General features: G+C 36.2%; 1 protein-coding gene across 1 annotated transcript in view; it reads left to right on the top strand.

Annotated features, from left to right (window-relative positions):
• The window catches only part of PTPN12 (protein tyrosine phosphatase non-receptor type 12), an 81,120-nt gene that overhangs the window by 31,740 nt on the left and 22,575 nt on the right, over nt 1-26,805 (top strand). The window contains exons 2-11 of the mRNA XM_075710951.1: nt 1,246-1,354; nt 5,037-5,113; nt 6,158-6,253; nt 7,280-7,318; nt 8,119-8,190; nt 11,189-11,248; nt 14,663-14,805; nt 16,256-16,322; nt 16,949-17,026; nt 17,126-17,224. Of these exons, the coding sequence (XP_075567066.1) occupies nt 1,246-1,354; nt 5,037-5,113; nt 6,158-6,253; nt 7,280-7,318; nt 8,119-8,190; nt 11,189-11,248; nt 14,663-14,805; nt 16,256-16,322; nt 16,949-17,026; nt 17,126-17,224 (840 nt within the window). The remainder of the gene's footprint in view (nt 1-1,245; nt 1,355-5,036; nt 5,114-6,157; nt 6,254-7,279; nt 7,319-8,118; nt 8,191-11,188; nt 11,249-14,662; nt 14,806-16,255; nt 16,323-16,948; nt 17,027-17,125; nt 17,225-26,805) is intronic.

Below are 26,805 nucleotides of genomic sequence, written 5' to 3'. Positions count from 1 at the left end.
AGTCAGCGATAAACAAGATTTGTATCTTTAACTATCAACCAACCTCCCCCATTCTCCCCTTTCCCCCCAAAAAAGAAAGCCATGAACATTTTGGGTCTTCAAGGATGATAATCAAGCATCAGAGATGGAGGGAGGAGAACGTGAACAACCTCTATCCTTCTACCTGCTCAGAATACCACTCAATGGAAATACTAAACTTCTTTGAAGCTATGTTCTCTGTTTTCCTCTTGATCGTCTTACATACCACCACCATGTCAGTGTCAATAGAATGGCTGGTTTTGCAACCACCTAGGTTCAGCTGGAAGCCAGAGTTAACTGAGTTCTTTTTTAAATCTGTATGTCTACACATCTAAAATAACAAGCACCGCTGGCTCCTCTTTGTTTTTTTTGTTTGTTTGTGGTTTTTTTGGTGGTTGGGTGGTGGTTTTTTTTTTTTTCCCCGAAGAGAATATATACTCTTTTCTTCCTCCTTGGTTTTAAGGTTGCAAAGGCCTAATTTGAGTGGGATAATAAAAGCTGTATTGCTCTTGTTATTTCCTAGGTTGCTGGAAGGCATGGAATGGATTTTGTTATTAGAGATTTTGACTGTTTCAAGTTTCTAGGATTTGAAATAGATGGAGGGGAAAACTGTCATATTGTTGTGAAGCAGACCTCCTGTCACTCATCTTAATTGCGAATACCTTGTACCTGAGAGGCAGGGACCTTCTTTCTCTGGGTGTGCTTGGAACTCAACAGGAGTTGGGTGTTGGGAGTTGGTGCCTGTTAAAAGTGAGATTTTGCTTTCTGTTCAGTTGTCAGTGTGTTGGAAGCCATGAGTTTCAGAGCAAAGTACCAGCTGCTGACAGCTGTTCCTGAGCCAGCCTGCTCTGTGCTCTTCCTCCAGGTATTCTGAGCAATAACAGATTTTTCTGCTTCTCGCAGGTATTCTTAATGCAGTTGTTACTCCCTAACAGGGCAGTGTATTTCCTAAATAAAATATAGCCGTATTCCATACTGCTGCTGTAGCGGCTTTTCCAAAGTTCCATATCTCATGATGTATAGAGCTGTTTTCAACTTGGTTGTAAACTGCTGATGAGGTAAAAGTACTGGATAATTAGATTTTTAAACTTCATCATAGTGAATATTGTAAAAGGAGAGAAGAGGTATTTTTGAGTGATCTTCTCATACTTCGTCAATGAAGCTAATACCTAGTGAAGTTTCTGTTATCTTGAGACTTGAAAATATAACATAAATGTTTTATTTCAGAGGTTAAGAAGACTGTCCACAAAATACAGAACAGAGAAGATCTACCCAACAGCCACTGGAGAAAAGGAAGAAAATGTTAAAAAGAATAGATACAAGGATATATTGCCATGTAAGTCTGATTTACGTGTTAATAGAAGACAAAGGCAAGCGCTTGTTATTCTTAATGTATTTTGAATTTTACTATTTAGCTATTCCTGAAAGGCAAAATTGGAGATAATTTGCTGAAAGATAACTTTCATAAAATTTTTATTTTTAACTTGGAAGGCAAAGTAAGTGAACATTTACATATTTTAGTAGAGGAGCTATCACTTCAAGATAAAATGTGTGCTAGGTCCCAAGCCCTATCAACCTGACATTTTAATTTTAGCTTGGAATCGTCTAGAACTTTGCTAGGTGCTTAACTGTATTTTTTTCCTTAGGAGCATGTGATTCATGGTAGAAAACAAACAAATGTCAGCATAAGTCTAGATGAAATTTGAAGGAGCCTTAAGGAACCTGGGTTTGTGGTTTGAAGTAAAATAGATATCTCTTGCTTGTTTCTGTCCTGCAAACAGTGTCAGAGAACTTTTAGTGCTGGATTATCTTTGGTTTGTATTTTGCTAGAGCCCAAATGAAATTCTGCTTAATGAACGAACACAGAAAACAAGAGTCAGAGCAGAATTTAAATTTTAAAAGCACCGATGTGTGGATATAACAGATCAGTGATCTGTGATGAGAAGATTGCCTGTTACAAGCTCACTTCGTGTAGCTCGTGAGGCCGTATATTTCAGCAGCTCTTACTGTGCTTCTCAGTATGAACAGCTGACTGAGATTAAAGGACAGTCTTCTGACAAATGCCATTTTTCACATCCCAGAAGATTAGCAACAGATACATTTTACTTTGCTCTAGCTTTCTCAGAAGTGTTAGAAGGTTTCTAACCAATTTGAAGTTGAAAATGGTCTTAAGCATCATTAGCTTTCATTTTCAAAATGTGTTCTAATAGTAAACTCCAGTGAATTACTGTGTGTTTCAGATTGCTGTATACCTGTGTGCTCAATTTTTCTAGTGCTGGAATTTTTACTGTTTATCAGTGCTTGGAGCAACACTTCCAGCAGTAAATTTGTGCTAAAGCCACGGGCCCTAGATTGTTTAACAGGGTGGGCATAGTGCTTGCTGCTGCAAGGAAGGAAAGGCACATGTATTCAAATTTTGCTGGAGGATATTTGTATAACATACATGTTAGAGAGTAGTGTGGTACTAAGCTCAACTGCAGCAAAATAGTTAAATGTCATTGTGGTTTTTGTTTGGTTTGTTTTTTTAGTTGGGAGGAAACATGTTTAATGGATGGAGTGAAAGAGAGAGGAGAAGTTGTTATTGTTGTCTTGTTATTAAGAGTTGTTATACTCTTTCTTCCATGCTGGTGTTTTGGTAGATCACGAACAATATAGCAAAATCTTGGTAGCACCTAGGCTGAATCGATGAGACAGTTAATAGCTAGTACAGCCGTGAATGGCTGCAGCTAGAGTAGTAGATGTGCTTTTCTTTCATCTGTGTGAAAATAAAAACTGACTCATTGTGACGTGAAAGGGTACAGAGGTCACAGTGGGGAAAATGAACAAACCTCAAAGCTGACATTGAGGAAGATTAAACGTATATTTTCAGTTAAAGTGAGAACATCTTAAAACATCCAAAGGTTCCAGCAATAAAGTAATGGGAGACTACCTTGACAGAAATGAAAGCCAGGAGATGTTTTGGAGGAGGAGGAGGGATGATACTTTGCCTATCTTTTATAAATCCAGAAAAGAACTTACAGATGTAACTTTATCAGATTACTGCTATATTTATCAGAAACTGCTCCTGGTACCAGAGAGATCAGTACCTCTGTACTAACTCAGTACTGGCTTCAGAGTAAAAGATGTGTGCATGTTCACATTACAGTTTACTAAGCCATCCTAAATGATAGCTAAATGAAACACAGTGTTCACTGGTTACCTGAAGACACGGATTAGTAATTGTGAACTGAGTCTTCAAGCTTTATATAAATATCCAAGCACTTAATCTTCTGAACCTGGAGCCTGCAATGGAATTTTTCTTGGAGAATTCTATTCCAGACCTAAAACTCTGAAAGAGCTGAGCTGTGGCAGATACAGGCACACTGGAAATGTTGACATTTGGAAACTGCTCTAGGATTTTGGGTCTACTGTGCTGGGAAGATAGGAGCCCTCATTAGCCTACCACTTTAATTAGTCTGATCCACCATTAAAAAGTAGTTTTTAGTATTAAGTCTGTGACACCACTGCATGCTTATAAAGTGTTCTGGCTTTTACACTGTATGTATGAGTGTAGTACAGTGTAATATGTCTTAAGGGTTTCTCTAGCCCTTTATGTGAGAGTGCGTTGTCTTTAGATCTGTGATCTAAATGTCTTGTAATCTACACTTGTGCTTTTTTAGGAAGCATTATGTGGCAACACAAACATTTTTTGCATCTTATCAGGACTCTGGCAGAAAATTTCACAGTCTTGGAAGCAAGCATCTTGGAAGCTTTCTGGAAGAGCTTTTTGTATAGAAATAACTCTTAGCATGTACTTCTTGTGGGCATGGTTCCCTGTTTTATTACCCGTGATGTTTTGACAAAAAAAACCCCAAACAACCATATTTCCTCTTTTTAAATAGACTCATTATTTATGTTTTTTTTTCTTGAATGTAGCTCTGATGAAAGTTTTAGCAGCTGTTCTGTGGTTGAGGAATTGACTCTGGGAGCAGAAAGTAACAGAAGTTGCTTGAGCAGATGCTGTTGCTGCAGATACTTCTGCTCCCCAGTTTGAAGATTTTTTTTTTTTTTTTTAAATCTGGATTTCCAATTTATTGCAGTACTAAATTAACTAAAACATCCTATATTGTAGAGATAGTTTGAATGATTTTTACATGCTAGGTAGGAAGTGTTGGTATCGACAAAAGCTGGAAGGACTGGTGAACGTGCCAACCACCTACCATCCTTCTTAGTAAGACTCATCAAGCTGTTTCTGTATTAAAGATGCACTTAATTTTTTTCAGTGACAAAAAGAATTCCAGGATGTTTGGTTTATTCTGTGAACAAGTAATAAAGCCTATTTTTATGACTGCTGAGGATTTTAGTTTTCAAAGATCTGCTCTCTTTATAAGCAGCTTTCTCTAAGACAGTCAGTAATGCTTGAGGCAGAAACTTGAAATGTCAAAACCCCCAAAATGAAGGAATCTGCTGCTTCTAGTTTAGAAGTGCCCCAATAAAGTGCTTAGCCCAGTGTTTGGGGGATAGAGGTCAGTGTGTGCCTGAGCAGTAAACCCCAGTGCATGTTTCATCTTGTAATACTTCATGGACTCCTCCTTGGCAGAGACTTTAAGACCTGCGAGCTGCTTTAACTATGCACTGGTGTTTTATTCTTTATGCTTTCTGTAAATGAACACAACAAACGTGCCTTTAATTCTGACCATCATGACTGTGTTCATCTTGTGTAACTACAATTTTGATTACTTCTGATCAATTGAATTTTGCCTCTTTACAATGAATCACTCTTGGAATTCCAGTAGTTGGTTCTTTGCAAACTTGAGCATCAGAAACATAGCAGTAGGAGCTACTCTGCTTATCCCTACCTGAGTTGGTTTACTCATGAATTAAATTGACTGACTTGCTTGTGTGACTTCTCTTTGGGAAACATTTAATGCTTGATTTCTTCTGTAGATATTGTATGTACTATGTCTATTATATTTACTGGTATATGTTGATTTACATATGTTGTAATTATTGTTTAAAAAAATTTTTTTTTGTTTTAGTTGATCATAGTCGGGTTAAACTGACCTTAAAAACTCCCACACAAGATTCAGACTACATCAATGCAAACTTTATTAAGGTATGTATTACTATCTTAAAAGTTCTTAAATTCTTTTCAAGCTTTTATTTTGTATCAGTGCACTTTTAATATTATAGTATGAGATAAGAATTTAAAGCTGTGAGAGAAGATTTTTTTTTTTAGTATGGCTTGAATAAATTTGCAAACATGATGCCATTTATAAAGCAATTTTTTTAATATTACTCTAAGTGTAAGTATAATATAAAATACATCATTCTAAAGTGACAGGCAATCAAATTGGAACTTTATACCATAGGAAAATTCAGATATGATTTTTTTTAATGGTTGATACTGTTAAAAATAACAGATTTTAAGAGAGGCTGTTTTTAGGGATAAGAAATGAGGTGTTTGACAAATTGTGTATGTTAATATGCACTTTTTGCTATTCATGGCAGAAGCGTGGCCATGGAATTATATCAAGCAATCTTAAAGAGAAGCCAGAGTGTGCCTAAAAACCTTTCACACTTTTGTTTCAAAGTGTGAATACCTTGGGTTTTCCTTGTAGCCTTATTCTGATGCTGCTTTTACATAGTGATGCTTATTCAGAAACAGGTGTTCCTATAAATCTCAATTCCTGAATGTTTAGCTTGAAAAGCTGAATGTAAATGTCTTCAGGCTTTATATAAAACAAACTTCAAAGTTTTGGAGTTTTGAAATGTGGTATTACTGGAAGGGGGGAAACTTAAATTTGTTCAAGGGGATGCTTTTTGGCAGAAGGACTTCAAATTTACATCCTTAAATGTTTGAGTAATAAAGAAAATGCAGACTTAAAGGGAATCTTCAGAATCTGAACATACGGAAACTTAGTATTTTCTGTTAGTCTCTGGCAGTGCAGTAGCTGTTATAATCTTGTCCCCCCTTGAAATCACCAGCAAAATTTCCACTAATGTAAATGGGACTCATATTTCATATTCACCCTTCCTGCTGGATCAAAAAAAAAGAAAGAGATATTCTAATATTACATGATTATAACCTAAAGCCTTTTTTATTTAGTACAGATAAATTTTCTTCAGAAATACTAATGGTTCCTTTGTGCAATCCTAGGGAGTACATGGGCCAAAAGCGTATGTTGCTACCCAGGGGCCATTAGCAAATACAGTAATAGACTTCTGGAGGATGATATGGGAATACAATGTTGCCGTAAGTACCTACTTAAAAACCAAAATTGGGTGTTGTCTTATTTCTTGGTACAGTGATTGTGTATCTTTTGCCTGAGCTGTCTGCTATTATTAAAAATGTTGACAGTGATTTAGTCCATTTACTTCTCAAATCTTTTTGTAGTTTAGATAGCATTCTATATATCATTAAATTATTTGTTCAATTTAATAATGTAAATTCAAAGTAATAATTTTATTGAATGAATATGAAATCATGCATGTTGATGAATAGGTTGGTGCTTGGTTACATCTGTCCTGTAGGAGACCTCACAACTCTGACTTAATGTGGACTCACAAAATGGGATGCAGAAGCAGCATGTGAAACAAAAAAAAAAAGCCTACCTTTCTATTTATGCTAATTTCAGGTTACTTATTTGTTTATATTCTACATCTGTTTAAACAGCTATTGTCAGGAGTTAACTTTTAAGTAGTGTTAAAATCGGGTATGTTCAACAAATTATTTCTGAAAATAATTTTCTGGTTTATCAGACAGTTAAATTGTGGTTACTTATGGGAACAAATAAGTTTACCTATTGGTGCATTTGTATTGTGCTATTCACATTAATGTATTTGAAATAGCTTCACCTAAGAAATCTGATTCTTGTTTTTTAAATAGGTTTTTGCACCTATTTTAAGCAGTCTGTCATTTTAAGCAAATATAGCTGTATTTCTTCCAGTTGGCAAATGGTTCTATACTTTTGTGATTAAGTTTAGACTTCACAGTCAAGCTGGATAAATAAGGTATTTTTACAGGATTACAGTGAATTAAAATACTAAAATTAAAATACTGTATTAGTGTTGCAGATTATTTTGTGCAGGATAAAACTTGGTTATTACTTTAGAATTAAAAGAGCATGTATCTGCAGGTAGGAAAATAGTATTAATTAGTTTCTTCAGGAATAACCAATTAAGGAGTATCAGTATCTGCCCAAATAGAAGCAAGCAGTAAAGTGTTGGTGAATTGATCTAAAACGAGCTAACTTTGAGCATCTTTTTTTTTTCTTTTCAGATAATTGTAATGGCCTGTCGAGAATTTGAAATGGGAAGGGTATGTATACTAAATACAAAACTAAATAAGCATTGCCTGTGCAGGGCTATATGCCAATACCTGTGAAGCTTCATATGCCAAATCTATAACTGTAAAAATAATCTGCCAGATTGAATGAGAATGCCTATCCTTATACTTCCATGCATAGGAAACAGTGAATGGGACTGCTTCTTTTGCTCCATTTATAGTGTTACTTTATTATTTAGGCATCATTGCAGTGGAATATACATGTTTGTATACAGAATTGTACCAATTACTTGTTTTCTGGTCATGTCACTATGGAAAAAAATCTTGCTCTTTGTGGGATTGTAGGCCAACTGTCAAAATCCTGAGTCCTTCAGAATTTCCTGTCGATTGATCCAGCTGCAAAAACAATCTATCTTTTAAATCTCTCTGCTGTATTCTTATGACCTGAGAAGGAAAAAAAAAAAAAAAGTGGTCTTGAATTGTGGACTCCAAACTTTCACAAAAACTGAACTAGCTCTCATTGTTTCCCTCTGTATGATGCATGTTTGCGCATATGTCATGAAGTTCGCATCCTAATTTACAAAGTGTCTTTTGGCTGTGTTTATGGGTCATCTGGGTTTTTTGTTTTGTTTTTCTTTTGGTATCCAAAAGAAAAGACATTTTACTGTCTTAAAAGGAGTCCAGCAAGGCACCAGTAGGCAGATGTTAAGGAAAAGCCCTGAATAAGATGGAGAACAAGGCATTTGAGATTATAATTTTGTCTGCTCTGCTTCTGTTAATCGTCAACTTCCAGTACTACAGATGGATTAAATTAGGATTCTTTGCTTTAACAGAAAAAATGTGAACGTTACTGGCCCCTGTACGGAGAAGCAGCTGTATCTTTTGGACCATTTCGTGTTTCTTGTGTAAGTATAAAGCTTTATCAGTTTAATTTTGAAGGATTTAATGCTTTTGTAACTTAAAATAACTGTTCAACAAACAGTTTATATTACAAAACAAATGCTTTTTTAGTTGTTTTTAATTTTTAATTGTTTGGTACCAAATTTTACATGGACTCTCAAAGGAATGCAATGGAAAACAATGTATCTAAGCTGTGTGGGTTTTTTTGAATCCTCCATGATTTTTTTCTTTTCTTTTTTTTTTTTTTTTCTTTTTTTTGAAGTAGGGAACCTGTGTGCCTTGGTCTTGTATCTTTTTATGTATCATTTCTTTAGTTTTACATGATGTAGTTTTGAAGGTCTGTACCATACTCCAGAAATCAAATAATATTCATGCAGTTGTTTCAGTTATGACTTGTGTGTTCTGGATGTGCATGAGAAATGAAACTAACACTGGAATAGGTTATTTTCCTTAAGTTACATAAAGTTAATGAGCATGAATAAAGAAAATGGAAACTAAACTCCTAATTTTTTTAACTTGTTTCTGTTGGTAACAGATACAGGTTTATTCCCAAATACTTCCTTTGCTTCTCTTGTTGCTTTTAAAACCGAACCAAAAATGAGTAGCAGATCACTATGAGGTCTGAATCTTTTCCTGGAGAATTCCCAGGGGTAACTGTCAAGTAATCTATGATTCCAGAAAGATGGAGGAAACCCGAATGTTTCCATTGCATGTTGTGTCAGTGTTACCAGGAGTTCTGATCTCTGAGCATGACTACTAGAGCCTCTTCCAGTTTTGATACGTGCTTATAAATGGTAACTTAAGGATTTCTGGCAAGAAGAGGGACTGTGGCTATCTCCTACACCAAGCACAGCAGGGAATCAAAAGTGTAATCATTCTTTTGGCATCTGTCATCTCAGCATCACACAAGACTTATACCCCAATGGGTTTTTGCAGTCATCTTCTTTTGGTAGAGAAAGCTGGGTAGTAAAAGAAGTCATGGTGCAATTACCATTTCACAAAAGGGGACCACTTACATAGCAGAAATTCCCTTCACTAATTGTGAGGTTTTTGGGGTATGGCTGAGGATACAGTATGTGGGAGCATAGCCTCCAGAATCAATATGATCAGCATTCCTTAGGTGTGGGATAGAATCCGGTTGCCTTTGTACACACCTGTTTGTGTATCTTTATTCCTTCCTGCTTTAAACACATTGGTGGCCTGTTTGTCCAGCTTCTAGCTCTTGGAGTTGTGATTGCATAGCCTTCACTTCTAGATGATGCCAAGGGCCATCCAGCCTATCATGCTGTGTTCAATGACAGCCTAATTACTTAAGGGGAGATAATAGAAAGTAAGCCACGTGTAGGATGATCCTTCTCCTTGTACTTGTTGTCAGCTTCTAGCAATGGACTAGCAGGACTTCCTTAATTGGGTGTTGCCCCTGGATTATCGGTATTTTTATAGTGCAGTGGATGATGAATTTGACAATTTTTTTGGTTTGCGTTTTGGTTTTTGTCATTCTTTCTGACATTCACATCATTGTGTTGTTGGAAGAAAACACTTGTAATTATTTTTAATCTTGCCACCTGGTAGTTTCATCAGGTTCTATTATGTTCTATTAGTTACTATTAGAATATGTATGAAACCTGGCATTAAAGTGTTGAGTGTAACTGTCGTCAGTATAAATGATCTTACCGTGAACTTTTTACACTGGGGTTCATGACTGGTCTTAGCTTTTCATTTATTCTAAAACAGTGGAATTGATCCATTCCAAAATAATCTCAAAATTGGTGGGTGTTCTTTTTTTAAACTCAAAATTATGTGGGTTTTGACAGAAATTGGTGCTATTTTCTAGCTGAAGTGCTTTAAGGTGTGAGAAAGAGCTAGCATGCCAGTTTATCGAGCTATTCTTAATCCTGCTTTGAAATAGTCTACCAAGAATTAAGTGCACTTCAAGTTCATCTTGTCAGGAAAGCATATACTTACAGATTTTAGTCTATAAAGATTCTGAATAGCCTTTTCCTACCTTAAATTGATTTAGAAGTTAGCTTGTGGGTTTGGTTTTTTTCTGTGGATTTTTTTTTTCCCTGCCTGCCCCCCCCCCCCCCCCCCGTACCTAGTGGGTGATGGTCACATACCTGGCAAGTATTTGTGAAAAGGGATTATGTGTACATTTTCAGCTGTAGCTGAGAATGTATTACCTTTGGGTACATTGGTGGATATCAGCTCCATTGCTGCTGGCTATGCACTATCTCCTTTAAACCTGCAAGGTGTTGCACCTGTTTTCTTTATGGAAAATGGTAAATCCCCAGTAGGACATAGGAGTACATTTAAGCATATATGCGGTCGCCTAAATTCACTGTAGGGAGCTGTAAAGCTAAGCTTGTGAAGGCATCTTCAAGTTGTCATGTTACTGATATTTTACGTACAGTAGTATTGTTTGGTGCCTACAGTATAAACTTTCCTTGATGTTCCAAAGGCAGACTTGAAAATTCTGTGAGCCTAGAAGCTGTACTTTTTGGTCACAAGCAAGATAATTACAATGATCCATTCAGATGCACCCTTAATTGACAATAATAGAAGGGGGAAAAAATGAAAGGAGTTGTCACAGGATAGAGTGGTAAGAGGCTGAAGTTTATACAGCAGAAGTGTTATAGAAGGATGGCTGTGCGAGCAATCTGTAAATTGAATGTATGGAGAAATAAAGCAAAAATAGTACTTTGAAATAATCTTACAAGGTATATTGATGGTTTCAGGAGCAGGCTAGATACTTTACTGGTTTGAAACCTCACATTTTTATTTTAAGTAAAAGTAACATCTTTCACAGATATCTTGTGTAGCAAGCTAAGTTGCTGCTGTTTTAAAATCAATGTTTTGATTGCCCATCTTCTGGGGAAATCATAGATACAAAACCAGTACATTTAAAAAAAGACAGCTGAGTTTAAAGTTTGGGGTTTTTAGTTATATCTCGGATGCTGCATATTGATCTTTTTTTCCAATTCGTTACTGTTTTCTCATGTTTAGGAAGCTGAGCAAGCAAGAACAGATTACTTCATTAGAACATTATTACTTGAATTTCAAAATGTAAGTATACGATGACTTCTGGTCTCAACTGTAATGGTTGCTCAAAGGTCTCTCTATGGAGGAAACTCATGAAAATATCTTCACTTTTTTAGATGCTGACTCTGTATGTAAATCATCAAGTTTAGAAGTGATGTTAAAAGCCTAGTATATAAGAAAAGAGCAGTGAAACTCTTTACTTGTCTTTTATGTATGTTCTTGGTTAGCCAAAGGTGTGTGATGGTCTTCAGTAGCATGTGTTAACAACTAGAAAGCTTGTGTCACCCTAGGAGAAATTTCACTGTTTACCCCAACTGAAGATATGATGACAAACTGAATCAAACTTGTCAAAAAAACCTGTTTCCTCTAGTTAGCTTATTTTTGTGTTAAGTATGTGTACTTGTTAGAATTTGCCCTATACTTTCATTTATTGTCAAGAAGGTTTTACATTGTTAAAAGGTATTTCTGATGCCCATTCATATACTTGTATTGCCAAATAAAAATAAAGCAAGAATGACACCAACTTAGTGATTCATTTTTTCCCCAAAGTTTCTCACTCTAGCTTGTAAAAGGTTACGCTCTTTGGAATTGAAATAGATACGAAAAATATGGAATGTTCTTGATTAAATTGAGTTGCATTGTCTTTTTGCTTGCAGAACTTCTGCATGGAGGAATTGTATGTAATATATTCAAGGGTCAGGATAGAAATGGACTTTTAAAATTGAGCTCAAGACTTTGGAATTCTCGAAGATTTGATATTCTAGTGTTCAAGATGTAGAATTAGCTTACCAGACAAGTATTCTGGGAAACCAATTTCGTTACGCTGTTTGTTAAGTTGGCAACTGTCAATGGTTATGATTAGTCTCTTTATGGAAGAAACTGAGTTTAGTCATCTTAGTGAAAACTTACGACACAAACTACTGTAAAACATGAGACCTACTTCATAAGCTGAGTATGTTATGTTAATTGTGAAAATTGTCGTATTTTCAGTGAAATAAAAGCACTTGCATTTTCATGTAAATGTTAAGAATGGATGATTTAAGCCTTCCTTGCAAACTTATACTTGCCAGATTTGAGGTGACTTTATTTTTCTTCAAACCAACTGTCAGTAAATAAAAATAAGCGTAGAGCTGTCCTGCAAAAACATGAAGGTTGACAGTCTGTTTTACAGAATACCTGTCATTTTAATTTGCATCTCCAGTATTAAGAAATGATTTATTACAGGTTAGTCTCTCTTACGGCTATGTTTTCTTTAGCAGTGCTTTATTCCATTTCAACAACTGATATAACAACAGTTACGAAAACTGTTTAATCATGAGGGAGGTAATTTTGGGGGTTAATTTTTGTCTGCAGTAGCTTGCTAGGTACTTGCAGTGGGTTGCATGAAATTAATCAGTTCGTTTCTGTTAGTGTGTCCTGAATACTCATAACTGACCATCCTATGAAACTTTTTAGATAGCGGAAATTAACTGCATAGTAACTGTAGGGTTTGCAACATTTTTTTTAAATGGTGTGCTTAAAAACAGAACTGAAAAGATACCAAAAATCCCAAAGCAGAACCTACATTACTTTTAATACCTGAATATCATGAGAACTGGTTACTTCAGAAACTGTAACTAATTTACATTTTGTTTGCATATCACTATACATGCAAATCATGTTTAGCTACTTGACTTCCATGAGTTCTGTTCCAATTAATTTTTATAGGATGCCTGTGTACTACATGAAAACTAGGTAGTGACAAAAGGCTACAGTTTGCACTACGCTTTTGATCTTAGCAAAGAGCCCAAAGCTTATGTTCTTTTAAGGAGTAATGTAACTGAAAGGATACGTTGATATTCAACCTACGCAGCTGATAAAATGATCTTTCTTCAGACTTACCTAGCAAATTTGCGTCAGGATTTCTGTAAGCACACATTTTGATAATGAATGACAGACTTTACTTTGAAGAATTCTGAGTGTAGCCTTGAACTGGGGAGGAAAATATGTATTTGTGGTATAAAGTAATATCCTTTCAAGTTCACTTTCTGGTTTTCCACAATAATGAAAACTTTTGTCACTTCTCTAATATTCAGTGGAGTATCATACAAAATACTATGCAAAATAATTTAAAATGCATATAAATATACAAAGTTAGTCTAGCTTCTGGGAGGAAAACCAGTTTGAAACTTGACGATTATTTTAAGCTAAAACACCAGGTTTGTTCTTAAAAAGTAGCAATAAAAAAAGGACTATGAAGTTTCCTTTTCAATTTTAATTTCCATATGAAAAGCATAAATTCAGATTTTTTTTTTTTTTCCTGACAGTTCTGCTAATGTGAAAAATCACCGGGTTTGTCTCTTTAAATGTAATCAAGTGAAAGTTCTTGGTGGACCTTAATAGGCAGCTGTAACTTTTCTTCCTCCTTACTGCTGGCACTGATTTTACATAAGCGGTTGGATTTTTAAAATTTCTTTTTTTAGGCTGGATTTTCTCTTGTTTTTACTAGCTACAGCGCTTCCACAGGTTTGGCAAAAGTAAAGCATCAAAAATAGTCGGTTCAATTGGAATATATAAATTTCCATGCTCAAGAGGCCCACTATGTGCTTCTCAAATAACTAAACAGAAGGCAGTATAGGTCTGGAAACTTGTAACCTGTAATGTTGATCAAAAAATTCATATGGCTCTCTAGTACATCACTTTGAGGGTGTACTAGAATCCAGAGGTGTGACAGCAGCATGGAAAGGTGCAGTAGAACTAGCTATACCGCAGATGGTTTGGATAATGATGAGAAAGAGAATTTGGTCTTTCAGGGATTCAGGTAGCTGAGTAACTAGGCTTGTTCTAGTCTTCCCTTGTCCTTAGTACTATTGTAGCATGAGCTAACTAGAATAAAAGTGTACCTACTGTTGTTCCAAGTGTGATCCACGTTTACATATGGCCTGAAATACTTCTCTCACATTCTTAATTTCCCTCTGTGTGTGTGTGCACATGCACAGACATACTTTAATTTTGTAATGTGACAAAGCAACAATTCTCCCCCCCCCCCCCCCTTTTTTTTTCCAATATAAGTTTCTGAGGTACGATTGGAAGAACCTTTGATGGTGGTCTCTCCCTTTCTTTCTCCCTTCCAAAGTTTAAGACACTAAGGACAGAGAATCTTTTAAAACAGTGCGATATTGTGGGCACTTTAATCTGTATATTATAGAGAGGGGCTTCTATAACTGTCCCATAGTGCTTTCTCCTATGCATTAGCAGCACTAAAAATACTGCTTCAGAATTTCGCTTTTGTTTTTCTAAGTGGTATAAGCTGTAGGGTTTTTTTTTTTAATACAGTAGATGGCTTTGCTTGTCCACACTTAATCATGTAAAAAATGAAGGTTTATAGAACTAATTATTTCATACAAACTCCTCAAATATGTATTATTATTAACACCTTTCTCCCTCCCTTTCCCTTAGGAGACTCGTAGTGTCTATCAATTTCATTATGTTAACTGGCCTGACCATGATGTCCCTTCATCTTTTGATTCTATTCTGGACATGATCAGCTTGATGAGAGAATACCAGGAACATGAAGATGTACCAATTTGCATACACTGCAGGTATCAAATATATTTATTTTTTAAGTTTATGTACATTTTAATTTTTGTGAAGTCTAGACTTCTGGTATGAGATGCACTAGTTTGATTCTAAATCAGAATTTATTTATTTTAGTTTTCTAAAAAGGAGTATTTCCTCATGTCAAAACTTGGCTCAGAATCAGACAGTCTGCACTTTAAAACTCATGCCACAGTGAAATTTTGCTTCTATTTCAGTTTGACAGAATATCAGTGGGAAAAGAATTAGTCTTTGAAAGGGAAACCATTTTGTGGTTCTTAAGACATCTAAATCCTCATTAGGACAAAATAGACTTTGAAGATCATTGCAAATCAGGTATGGGAATGAAGGCTCCATTCTCAATAGGAGAGACTGCATAGCAAGAGCATCACTACCTAAGAACTTTTCTGTCTGTCTCCTAATACGACAAAAAAGATCTCTAACTGACAGGCTGTAGTTTCCGGTTGGTAAGTCTTTGCTTCTGAGCAGCAGTTTCTTCTTTGACCTGAAATTTGGCTAACAGAAGAACTGTTGAAACTAAATGCCATGAAAATGTTTTGGTGAATTGACAGTTTCTGACAATTTTGCTGGAAAGTTCTCGCCTAAGATATTTGATACTTTTTAAAGCAACAAAAGTTGCAAATGTATTATATGTGAGAAAAACTGAATTCAGATTCATAAGCCAGGAAATGTTAAATTGTTGGGGTTTATTAACTCTTTAGAGCTTGATTATTCTATTAAAAGTGTACAGAAACCTACTGTCTAAAAAAGCGGTGTTCTTTTTTAACTTGCCACGCTAAGTAATTGAGGTCTAAAACCATTAAAAAAAAAATTTCGCCTAGCACTGAAATCCATTTCACTTTGTCCCATTCCTCTTGAATGTCAGTACAGTTGTGAAGGTTGGTTCTTTACAACAGTATAATTGCAATGTAATAAATAAGCATGCATTATAACTCTTTATATGTAAAATAGAGAAATTCATACTATTAGGAAGAATAAATGTGATAGTTCACTGTCATTTTTTATAACTTTCAGATTTAAGTTTTTAGATAAAAAGCAGAAATACAGATATGATACTAAATCAGAAAAATGTGGGAAACCTTTAAACTTATTCTGTTCTGCCATTTAACATATCTATCATTAAACTTGGACAAAATCCCTACTGTTGAAGCAGTGGTAACTAGGCACAGTGTGACGAAAGCGGCAATAAAAATGTCAGCATTGAAGCATCTTTCATGATTGCAGTTCCAATTGGCTATGAAAAACTTCAAGGCTCCATTTTGCACTGCTAATTTTTTTTAATTTTAAGACATTATTGTGTCAGGTTGAGCTTAAAATGATAGTTGGGGGATTTTGATGGTTTTTGGCTTTTTTCATGTGGACTCCGGAACTATAAAGCTGTGTTTTTAACAAATTAAAATAATTTCTAACACACCTAACTGTTTATGTTCATAGTGCAGGGTGTGGAAGAACAGGAGCCATCTGTGCCATAGATTATACGTGGAATTTGCTTAAAGCTGGGGTAAGGAATCTTAAAAGAAGAAATTTTGTGGCATTCCATCATTTCATAACAGTGATTGATTGAGCTCCCAAATGTTCTAAAATAGTGAAATGTTTAAGACGTTCCAGAACTCTTTTTGACAGGTTGGATGTTTAGTTTCATTGCATTCATGCTTTCGTATGAACTTACTTTCCTTTGACAGCAAGTTTTTATCTAAAAAAAGTCACTGTAAAATTTTAAATATTTTTTTAATACATTTCAATATGAAGTGATTTTGAATTCAGCTTTTTCAATGTGTCTGCTTAATCTTGCAGCTTCTAGAGCCTGATATTTCCAAAATACAGGCATAACTTCATTCTGGGTTTTTTATGTTATGAAGCATCATTAATGTTGCAGTGTCATATTAATGCTTTCATTGGTTGTCTCATTTTCAAAATACTTGAAATGTTCTCATCTGGTCTAAATCAAGTGTTTAAAACCAGTTCTGGGGAGGAATTGCTTTTTTTAAAAAAAATTAATAGCTGCAATGTGGAGAGAACAGATTGGCTTTACCTACAAAAGTTAAACATACTTTTGGATGTCTAATAGCTTTTTAATTCCTGTTCTGACAGTTACATCAATGTAATTGACTCCCTTCTATATTTCAGAAAATACCTGAAGAATTCAATGTATTTAATTTAATACAGGAAATGAGGACACAAAGGCATTCTGCAGTGCAGACAAAGGTATGGTTTGTTTTAAAATGAATCTTTATCATATGATAATATACCATCATTCTTTGTAAAGATCTTATGCACTAATTTTTATCTGGTAACCTACTATAGGAGCAGTATGAACTTGTCCATCGAGCCATAGCACAACTGTTTGAAAAGCAACTGCAAAAATACGAAAGTTGCGCAGACTGGAAGATTGCAGATGGAGTGGTATGTGTCTTTCCCGTATGAGTTTCAGTCAGTTGTAGCTGTTAGCTTCTGATCAAGATTTTCCTGTAGAGTTTTTCCTCTAAAGTTAAGTGTTCAGTGGTGGTAAGGCACATACAGAACTTGTTTGGACTACAAGTGGTTTTTGCTGAGTAGGGACAGCTAGCCTGTGTTCAACATTTACTGCGGACTTGGTTGTAAAAGTTGAGTCAGATAATTAAAGGAATATTTACCACGTATACCAAATGCAATGCAATTGGGGAAGCAATGGAAAGAATTGGATGTGGAAAGATATGGATGAAATGCAGGACTCTTAACTCAATATTTAAATTGCTAAATGTGCCCTTACCTTGATAAGGTGGCAGTGGTTGACAGCTGATGTGTTGCTCTGATTGGCTGTACTTACCCCAATTCTGATATATGGGCACCAAATGAAATTTTGTTGAAGCCTGACCTTCGGCAAATTACTTGTTAAACAGTATGATAAAGAGCAAGTTAAAAATAAAACTCCAGCCTACATATACATATAATTATAGATAAATAAAAATAAATAAATACATCTGTGTGTATATAGATGAATTCTATCTGATCTATGTTTAGGTTAAACTCTTGAAAGGGAAAAACTTCATTGAAGTTTTCTTTTCTTCCTTCCCCGTAATGTGGTGTTAGGCCCAATATTAAACAAGCAGAGAAGCATTGATCTGACTCTTCAACTGAGACTTGGATATTACGTGCTGTTGCATACTGCTTTGGTATTGGCTCTACACAGCCTTCATGTAGCTGAGCAGGACTGGCAATGAATGATATTATTAAGTTCTCGTGTTGAATTACTGTTTGCACTGGAACTGATTGGGGGAAAGAAAGTTAAAAATGCCTTTGTCGGGAAGCTTCATACTCTACCCTTTTAACAAAGGAGGAAAAAAAAAACTTGGCAAAATAATATTCTTCTTTGGTAATCACGGTATTTGAGGATTTTTCTGTCTTTCTGTCCTTCCACTTCAAATTTCACATTCCCTAGGTTTTATCCCTTTTTTACGTTCAAGATATGTTTTCTTGGCTATTACTGGGCACTATGTGAAAAACGGCTTTTTGGATCAATAGTATTCTTTCTCTCCCCAACAGTCCAGAACTGTGTACCACCCTTTGTCCTTGGACTGTGTTTTGTTTATTCAATAATTTTATCTGTCCCTTCAGTACCTAATAGGTGTAGGCTATAGCTCTCTAGAGAGAGTATGAGTAGTATCTTCAGGACCCTTTGAAATATCTGGAAGCAATTTTAAATCTGCTTTTATTAATAAGCATCCGTTTAATTTCAGGGGTTTAGCTGTTCTATACTGTGCTTTCTAGGAAGTCTAAAATGTTTTTCATTCTTGGAAAAAGGCATATACCCTTCTGTATCAGTTCATGCAATAGTTCTGCGGTCTTCAGTCATGACAAGAAACCCGATGGACTAAATGCAATATGGCTAGGGCAGGCTGTTTTAATTTGTTACAGGTTTGATACTCAGCCAAGCTGGTCTGTGAAATTTCATTTTCTTTCTGAGGAATGAGCATGATAGGGTTTGTAATGTGCAGATTTATTAGTTTTGTACCAAAGTGATTGCTAATTACTTGAGTTTTGGTCATAAAATAATAGGCAGAGAAGTCTACTGTATCTTCTGGTTATTTAACTTTGATCTGACCTGTGTCTGCACTCTTACATATAGAATCACAAATGTCTCTTATTATCTACATGTATTCCAGAACATCTGAGTAAGGAGGTGACAGAGTATGCTCATACGATGTCTGTAACAAAGGCAAGTGCTATCTGTAGCACATCTTAAGATATTTGAGTGACTGAGTAATAAAACGAAGAGCAAATAGATTATGGATAGGTAATGTGCATGGGGGTGAGACAGAGAGAAATCCCAGCTCTGAATATGCAGTGATAGAGTGTGAGTTTTGAGTTTTGCTTGGATATGATCTTGGTTATAGTCAATAAATTGTAAAGGAAATTGAATTTTAGCAATTATTTGGAAACTAATAAGAGCAGAGAACGTAATGTCATTGTGTGGATACCTTGCAACTTGAATACTGTCTGCAGGTCTGGTCCGCTTATATCAAAAGCATATAGCAGAATTCAAGCATTAAAAATTTGGACAAGGATCAAAGGTGTCAGAAGGCTCCATCTAAAGGACAACCAGATTGAGCTGTAAAAGAAATGGCTGAAGTTAGGTATGATAGAGGCTAAGTAACAGTGAAAAGCTGATTTCTATTAACCTTTTCTAAAGGGTATCAATGAGACCTGGCAGACTTAATATAAAAGGGGAGAGTTCTTTATGCAACATGAAACTGCAGAGCTCCTTGCAGCTGAAAGCCTGTAGCTTTCAGGTGAATATCTCATCATCTTGGAATCTTCTTCTGTGAATTTGCCCAACCTCTGACCTATGAAATTCCAGAGTTGCAAACTGTTGGAGAACATCCTAGAGAAGGATCTCTGCATGCCTGCTCTGTCCTTATTCTTCCCTGTAAATTTCCTTTTGGTCACTACTGGAAATAAGGCAAAATGAATCTTTCACTCTGACTAGGTACAGCCTTTTTTTGCATTAGGAAATGATGCTTCTTCATACTGTAGCTTGAACATTTCTGCAGGAGCAGTGAGGAAAAAAGTCACATAAGTAAAGAGTTCCTGTATCTAAAAAATTTGGTACTTAAGACCAAATTTGCTACTATTTGTTTGTTAGTAAGGAAACTTGCCTTCAGGGACTTAACTGGCATAGGCTTAGTTTCTGGTTTGGTTTTATAAGGTAGTCTTCTACCTCGCATATCTGGTTAAATACATACTTGTAGCTTTAACCTGATTCTCAAAACCTTTAGGCTCACTTGAGACAGTGTTTTTGCTATTCTGAAAAAGCTCCCTTTTTTCCTCCGAGGGTGTTACGTAGCATCTGTTGAATATAACATCTGTTTTTTCCCAGAGATGTTCTAGTCAGTTTTTTAACTAAGATACATCCCAGAATGTTTGTTTAGTTTTTAAAACAAAACAAACTGATGCAGAAAGTTTTCAAAAAACTTTATTAAATATAATGTAATATCCTAAGGTTCCTTCCCAGATCTTAGTCTGCCTGCAGATGCTACAGCAACTGTAGAATCATGTACATGTGAAGGGTTTTAATTATGTTCAGTGGAAACAATTCCAAGTAAAAGAATGTGCCTACTTTGGATATATTACTGTTAGTTATATAGGAGATACTACTGAACAGAAGAGGAAATTTTCTTTCATCTTTCATTTATTATATTTTGATGGTTCTCTGAAGAAATGGAGTACTCTGTGGGGTTGGTTTCATGGTTTTGTTGTCCAATTGCTTTTCCCATTTCAAGCAGTGTTTGAAATGAATTGAGTTACCTAAGCTTTGTAAGCAGTGTTTGCCAGTACATCACAATAAAAAGCTAATCTGATTGGCAACAAGTAGCAGTATTCATAGGGAAGTAGCTTAGACACAATCCTGAACGTGTGTTCCTGTGAACTTGCCAACTTTGCCCTGCTGGAAACAATACTGTAAAAAGTCAACAAAAACCCACATGCAGTGTTTGAAAATAGACTTATAATAGGGTTAGAATTTCTATTAGAATTTGATAGAAGGGCTCAAAACCATGTAGAAAATACACAGATATAGTATAATGTAGTAATTGTATACTCTTGCCATGTAGTTATACATATTGTGAATGTCTAGAACTATAAATGTGTTTAAAATAATACTTAGTGTGTAAATGAAGTTATATGAAGAAAAGCTTTCTTTCAGACACCAGATAGAGTACTTTCAACAGTCCCCACAGTAGTCATATTTTCGGGCAAAGATGGAATTGCTGCTCAGAAGCAATTTTCTTCTGGCAAGAGAAGACTCGGATGCTAAATTTCATAATCAGAACTATTCCCCCCCTGCCTTTGTAGGACATTTAAATTATCAAACAGTTAAATTGGAACTGAGTCTTGGACTCAGCTCCCTTCCCATCGAAACTCTTGATAATGTTGTCATCTATTTGGAGTCATTAACTGTGTGCTTCTCTCCATCATTGGTTTTACTAGTACTGCTGTGAAAATATTACACTTGGTTTTGTGTTTGGAAGCTTTGAGACATATGTGAGCAGGTTAGTCTTGATCATCTGATAAGATCAGTCAGATTTGTATCAGTAGAATATTTTGTGAGTTACTTGAGAGGCATCGCCATGATCTGAAGTGAACCGTGGTTGTCTTTGAAAGTCCAAGTCAGATGAAATTCCATCAGGTTGGATGTTCTGTATGTAGAAAAAGGAAAATAGATTAAAAGACAAACAACAAAAACATCTACTATCGCTTTAAAAATGTTTCGTGTTAAATTTTGTCTCTTGACAATAATAAGCATGTTACAGTACTGCAGGTCCTTGTTTTACCCTTACCCACTAATAGAAGCTTGTATTAATAAACACTTTCTCCAAAATACAGCATTGAGTACTCTCAAGTATCTCTTGAATTTCTTCCTGTAAAAGTGACAGAATTCTGTTGCTGCAATTGATTGCACTTTTAGAAGCTGTGGAGAAATAGGCTGCTATAAGAAGAATGTTGATATTCAAAACAGTGGTGGTTTGGAAACTCTAAGTGAAAAGACTTTGCTGTTCAAATTCTCTTTGCTGTTTTGCAGCTTGGAAAGAGATTTTTGGCCAGTGTAGCATTCTGAAAAATCATATGTCTTCAGAGACATTTATCTTGTTTGCCTATGTTTGGAAAATTTTATTTAATCTGAATCACTTGAGTGTATCATTTCAGTCTGAAATATTTCTCTTTTTATCTGCTGATGCTCTGTGGTTCCCATGCTGCTTTATGATAAGAGCAAAAGGAATGCCTCAATTCCTTTTAAGGGAAACCGTGAGATTACTTCTGGAAGAGTCTTTGCAGTAAATTTGCTAGTACTTTACCAGTACAGAAAGCTTCTGAATGACATTAAATGTTTCCACTGTAAGTTCCAAAAGAAAATTATGCATTGCAATTCCTGGGCAAAAGGTTTTGAATTGTAGGCAATGCCTGTGAAATATCAGTCTCAAACCGTGATCCTCTGTTTGCTCAAAGTTAGTGACAGCTCTATTTGGTGATTCAGCCATTGCAGGAAGTAGGTGGGGAAAAGACCCACACTTGGGAGGTAATACCACAATTTAGGTCACCTTAGCAAGTTGAATTCAGACACTGCATCTGCTGTGAGAATTCCTTGTTCCTCTGCATTGCCACAGGAACATGAGTTACTCTGTATTGTTGTAGACTAGATGTAATGTACACTTCTAAGTATTTGACTTTATGGTCTTTTCATTTCTTAATATAGTCTTTCATAGATATACACACATTTCATATATATATATGTATATATAAAAAATTTAACAGAATACCTAGAAATTCCTAACTATGAGCATTTTCACTTGATCTGAGTAGCTGCTCCCTCCAATTAACGAGGACATTGGAACTCTTGAGCTGTTCAGCAGTTGATGCATATAGAGGCAAAGGTTGAGGAAAGCTCTTTTGTTTACCCACGTGTAGTTAATGCTTCTGGTTTTGTATAGTGAGAAGCCTGCCACAATAGGATAGGTATCTTCTGTAAGAAGTTAGGGCGCTGCACTGAACATTTACTTACTTCACTGAATTATGCATTTGTTAATCCATTTTTTTAAAAGAAATAATTCTGTATGATGACCCTTGTGAACTATGTATGTTGTCCTGGTTTTTCTAAGCTGATATTTTAAAAATTGTGTTCTGCCTGAGAGTGCAACATATGTCTAGAGAAGCAAAAGAGTGTTGACTGATACCAATAAGCTGTGATTAGGAAGGCTGGAAGACTTTTTCTTAATACTGCCATCTGATTCTCAATGGATGAGGTCATCCCAGTGAGATACCCTACATCCACTTTTACAGTTGTGTCCTCCGTTCTGCTCCATGCTAGTTGTTCTACATGTTTGCCAATTCACTTATTTTGATACATGACAGAAGGGGAAATCTGTGAGTTGGTATCACTCAAGGTTGCTCCAAATACTGGTCCTTTACTATCTCTTGTAACACAGAACTGAGAACGAGTAACAGACTTGCTCTGAGAGTTCAGCAAGTGGTATTTCTTCAGTTAAAAACTAGAAGAGATCCAGTAGTAACTGGGCATGATTACTTTAAAAATGCTGCAGCAGCATAAATTTGATATGAGCACTGTTTTCTTTCCTGCATGGGTTAATGCATCTGGTTACTTCATTAACCTTTTATCATCTTCAACCTTTGAAGTAAAAATCCTTCACTCTACTGGGGAATGAGTTGTCTAAAAGTAAATGAAGCCCTCAGAGAAACATCAGTCCGTTGAGCTAATTAAGCAAAGTAGTGAAGTACCTCTTTTTTGGTGACAATAATTCCTGTATCATTCTTGCTCTTGATTTAATGTGACTAGAACAGAGTGAACTGATCCTAATTTTAACCTAATGCAGAAGTGAAAGCTTTTGAACACATTACCTCCCGGAAGCCTTCCCAGTGTATGAAGTCAGGGTAACCACTGACTTCTCTTCTGGGGTTGAATTTAAAAGTACCATTTTGTGTGTGTGGTTTTTTTGTTTGTTGTTTGTTTGTGTTTTTTTTAATTTCTTTAAGGAATTATTTTTGTAAAGTCTCTGTGCCTCAGACATTTGAGTTTACCCATTTTTGCAAGGTATATGCATAAGTTTTATTAGTAGTAGCAAAAATAGCAGTGCCTCTTCAGCTACTTCTGTCTGTCTCAACTAGAAATGGCTTCTTACTGTATACATAGAGTTTAAAAAACCTTTGACATATGTTAGCTTTTCTAATAGGCTTTTTCTTCTGCCTGGGAGAAAAGCATATCTCAGGAAACATTCTGTTCACAAACACTTCACTTTACAAACACAGAAAGACAGGGATGCAGCTGCTGGTTTGTTTTCTGGACAAGTTAGTCTACACCACAGCCAACAGGCACACCCTTTCCTTTGCCAGTACCTTTTAGAAAACTGAATACATAAATAAGAAATCTGTTCCTCAAAACTTCTATGCTGGCAGAACTGAACTGGAATACCCTTCTGATCTCTTGTGGGATGGAGAAGTTGGCAGTAACGGGGAAGAACTCCTCCTCTGTAGTCTCACTCTTTCTAATATCTATCTGCCTTATGAAACTTGGATGTGCTGTGGTGCTGAAACAAGGCAAACAGCCCGCTCTCTTCTCAGGATGCAGTTGCATTAGTTTCTAACTCCAGTTGGTAGTACTTATGATTAAGGGGTACCTTTTCAGTACAGTATCAATGCACTTAGTGCTATCCATAGTAATGACTGCATATGGGAGAGATTCAGAGTTTACTTTGCACAGCTCAAGGAAGTGGGGAGTAACATGATCCAACCATTTGAGCAGGAAACTGAATTGCTGCTGTTGAATACTGTGAGCCTCGGCATCTCTGGCACCAACCTTCAGAACAGTACTCTGCCTGAATGAGGGCAATAAAATTCTTTTTCATGTATGTTAAGGGCAAAACGGTTTGTATGGTCACCCGTTACCTGATGTCAGAAAGCTGGAAATTGCTTTTCTGCGTATTTGAGAGGAGGCTGGTAGAGGGGTTGGATGTCCATGTCCCATGGTAATGTTTCATTCCGTCAATGACTAGAAAAAAGAAATGAGTTGTGGTTTTGTTTTGTTTTTTTTTAAATTAGCATGTCTGCAATAGTTTTCAGCTAGATTTTAAAAGTTCTTTGAGCTCTTAATGTTTTTCAGTAAGTCATGGAGAACTGACAAAGGACTTTAAAAGGTACCTTTGTTCCTAGCTAAAATAACGAGGTCCTGCATTCAGTTTATGAATCACGCATAGCATTCATTCACTTTTTTTTTTTTTTTAATATATATCTTGTTAGCCGGTTTTGTCATTCTACTTTTTTGGACAGTGACTTTCTGGACACTATGTCTTGATGACAGCACTTTTTGCTGAGAATGATTGTTAAGGTAGTGCTGATGGAATAAGACTTTGAAGGTGTTTGACTTGCAACTGATGTTGTTTATTAAGAAGCTAGAACGATACAAAACCCAGTACATTAAACATATTAAAACTTAGTTCACAGTACACTTCACTTTGAGAGCCAACGATCAGATAATAATCCTAGTTCAGTAAGGTACAACGTGATCAGTTGACCTGACATGGCTGTTTGTTTATTATGCATTACCCCAGGAAAACCAAAACTCATTGTTAATAGAAGTAAAAGGCACTTAAAGAAGCAATGTATTGTGACAGAAATACAAAAAAATCTGGACTATTTGGCAAGTTGAGCAAGAGTCTGCTTTAATGTTGCGAATGTAAAGGCTTAGATCTGGAAACAAAAAGGGGCGGAACTTGGTTTGGACTGGAGGCTTTGCATGAGGTCTACATGTCTAAGCTCCAAATGTAGTCAGTGGGGCCAATTGATCCATTACCTTCATCCGCAGCTTACTGTCTGGTCACTTGCTGGTGGATGAAAAGCTGGACATGAGCCGGCAATGTGCACTTGCAGCCCAGAAAGCCAACCGTATCCTGGGCTGCATCACAAGAAGTGTGGCTGGCAGGTCGAGGGAGGTGATTCTGCCCCTCTGCTCTGCTCTGGTGAGACCCCACCTGGAGCGCTGCGTCCAGCTCTGGGGCCCTCAGCACAGGGAAGACATGGACCTGTTGGAGCGGGTCCAGAGGAGAGCCGCAAAAATGATGAGAGGGATGGAACTCCTATGAGGCCAGGCTGAGAGAGTTGGGCTTGTTCAGCCTAGAGAAGAGAAGGCTGCAGGGAGACCTTATTGCAGCCTTTCATTACTTAAAGGGGGCCTATAGGAAAGATGAGGACAGACTTTTTAGTAGGGCCTGTTGCAATAGGACAAGGGGTCATGGTTTTAAACTAAAAAAGGGTTGATTCAGACTAGATATAAGGAAGCAATTTTTTCTGATGAGGGTGGTGAAACACTGGCACAGGTTGCTGAGAGAGGTGGTAGATGCCCCATCCCTAGAAACATTCAAGGTCAGGTTGGACGGGGCTCTGAGCAACCTGATCTAGTTGAAGATGTGCGTGCTCATTGAAGGGGGGTTGGACTAGATGACCTTTAAAGGTCCCTTCCAACCCCAACTATTCTATGATTCCATGAAAACCAATGAACCTTGGTTGACTGCAATCGGAGCTTCAGTTGTGGTCATCTAAATGTAAGTGTCTTTTATCTGCTAATTGAATCTCACTCCAAAAAAAAAACTTGATAGTTAGAGCCAGTGGTCAGCAAGACAATGAACTCCCTGTGCATTTGTCTGAAAGGGCTAACACAAGCCATTGATACAGGAACAATAGGGTATTTCTGCTACAGTACTTCTGGAATATTGTATTGGACAGCTAGTTAATGGGGGAGGTTGGTGAAGAACAATAAAAAAAGATTAAAAGATTTAATTTTTTTCTTCACAGGAAAAGCTTCACTTAGTAGACTGAGGAATAGAATCTGATAATAGACTCTTCACACTAGCAGACAGTGATAACTGTTTTAAGACTAGTAATGGAAATTAAAACCATGTAACTAATGAATCTAAATTTAATAGCTGTTGAGATAATTTAGT

The sequence above is a fragment of the Pelecanus crispus genome, chromosome 1, assembly GCF_030463565.1.
Source record: "Pelecanus crispus isolate bPelCri1 chromosome 1, bPelCri1.pri, whole genome shotgun sequence".
Lineage (NCBI taxonomy): Eukaryota > Metazoa > Chordata > Aves > Pelecaniformes > Pelecanidae > Pelecanus > Pelecanus crispus.
Note: the sequence above shows the minus strand (reverse complement) of the source record. Positions and strands in the feature narration are given on the sequence as shown.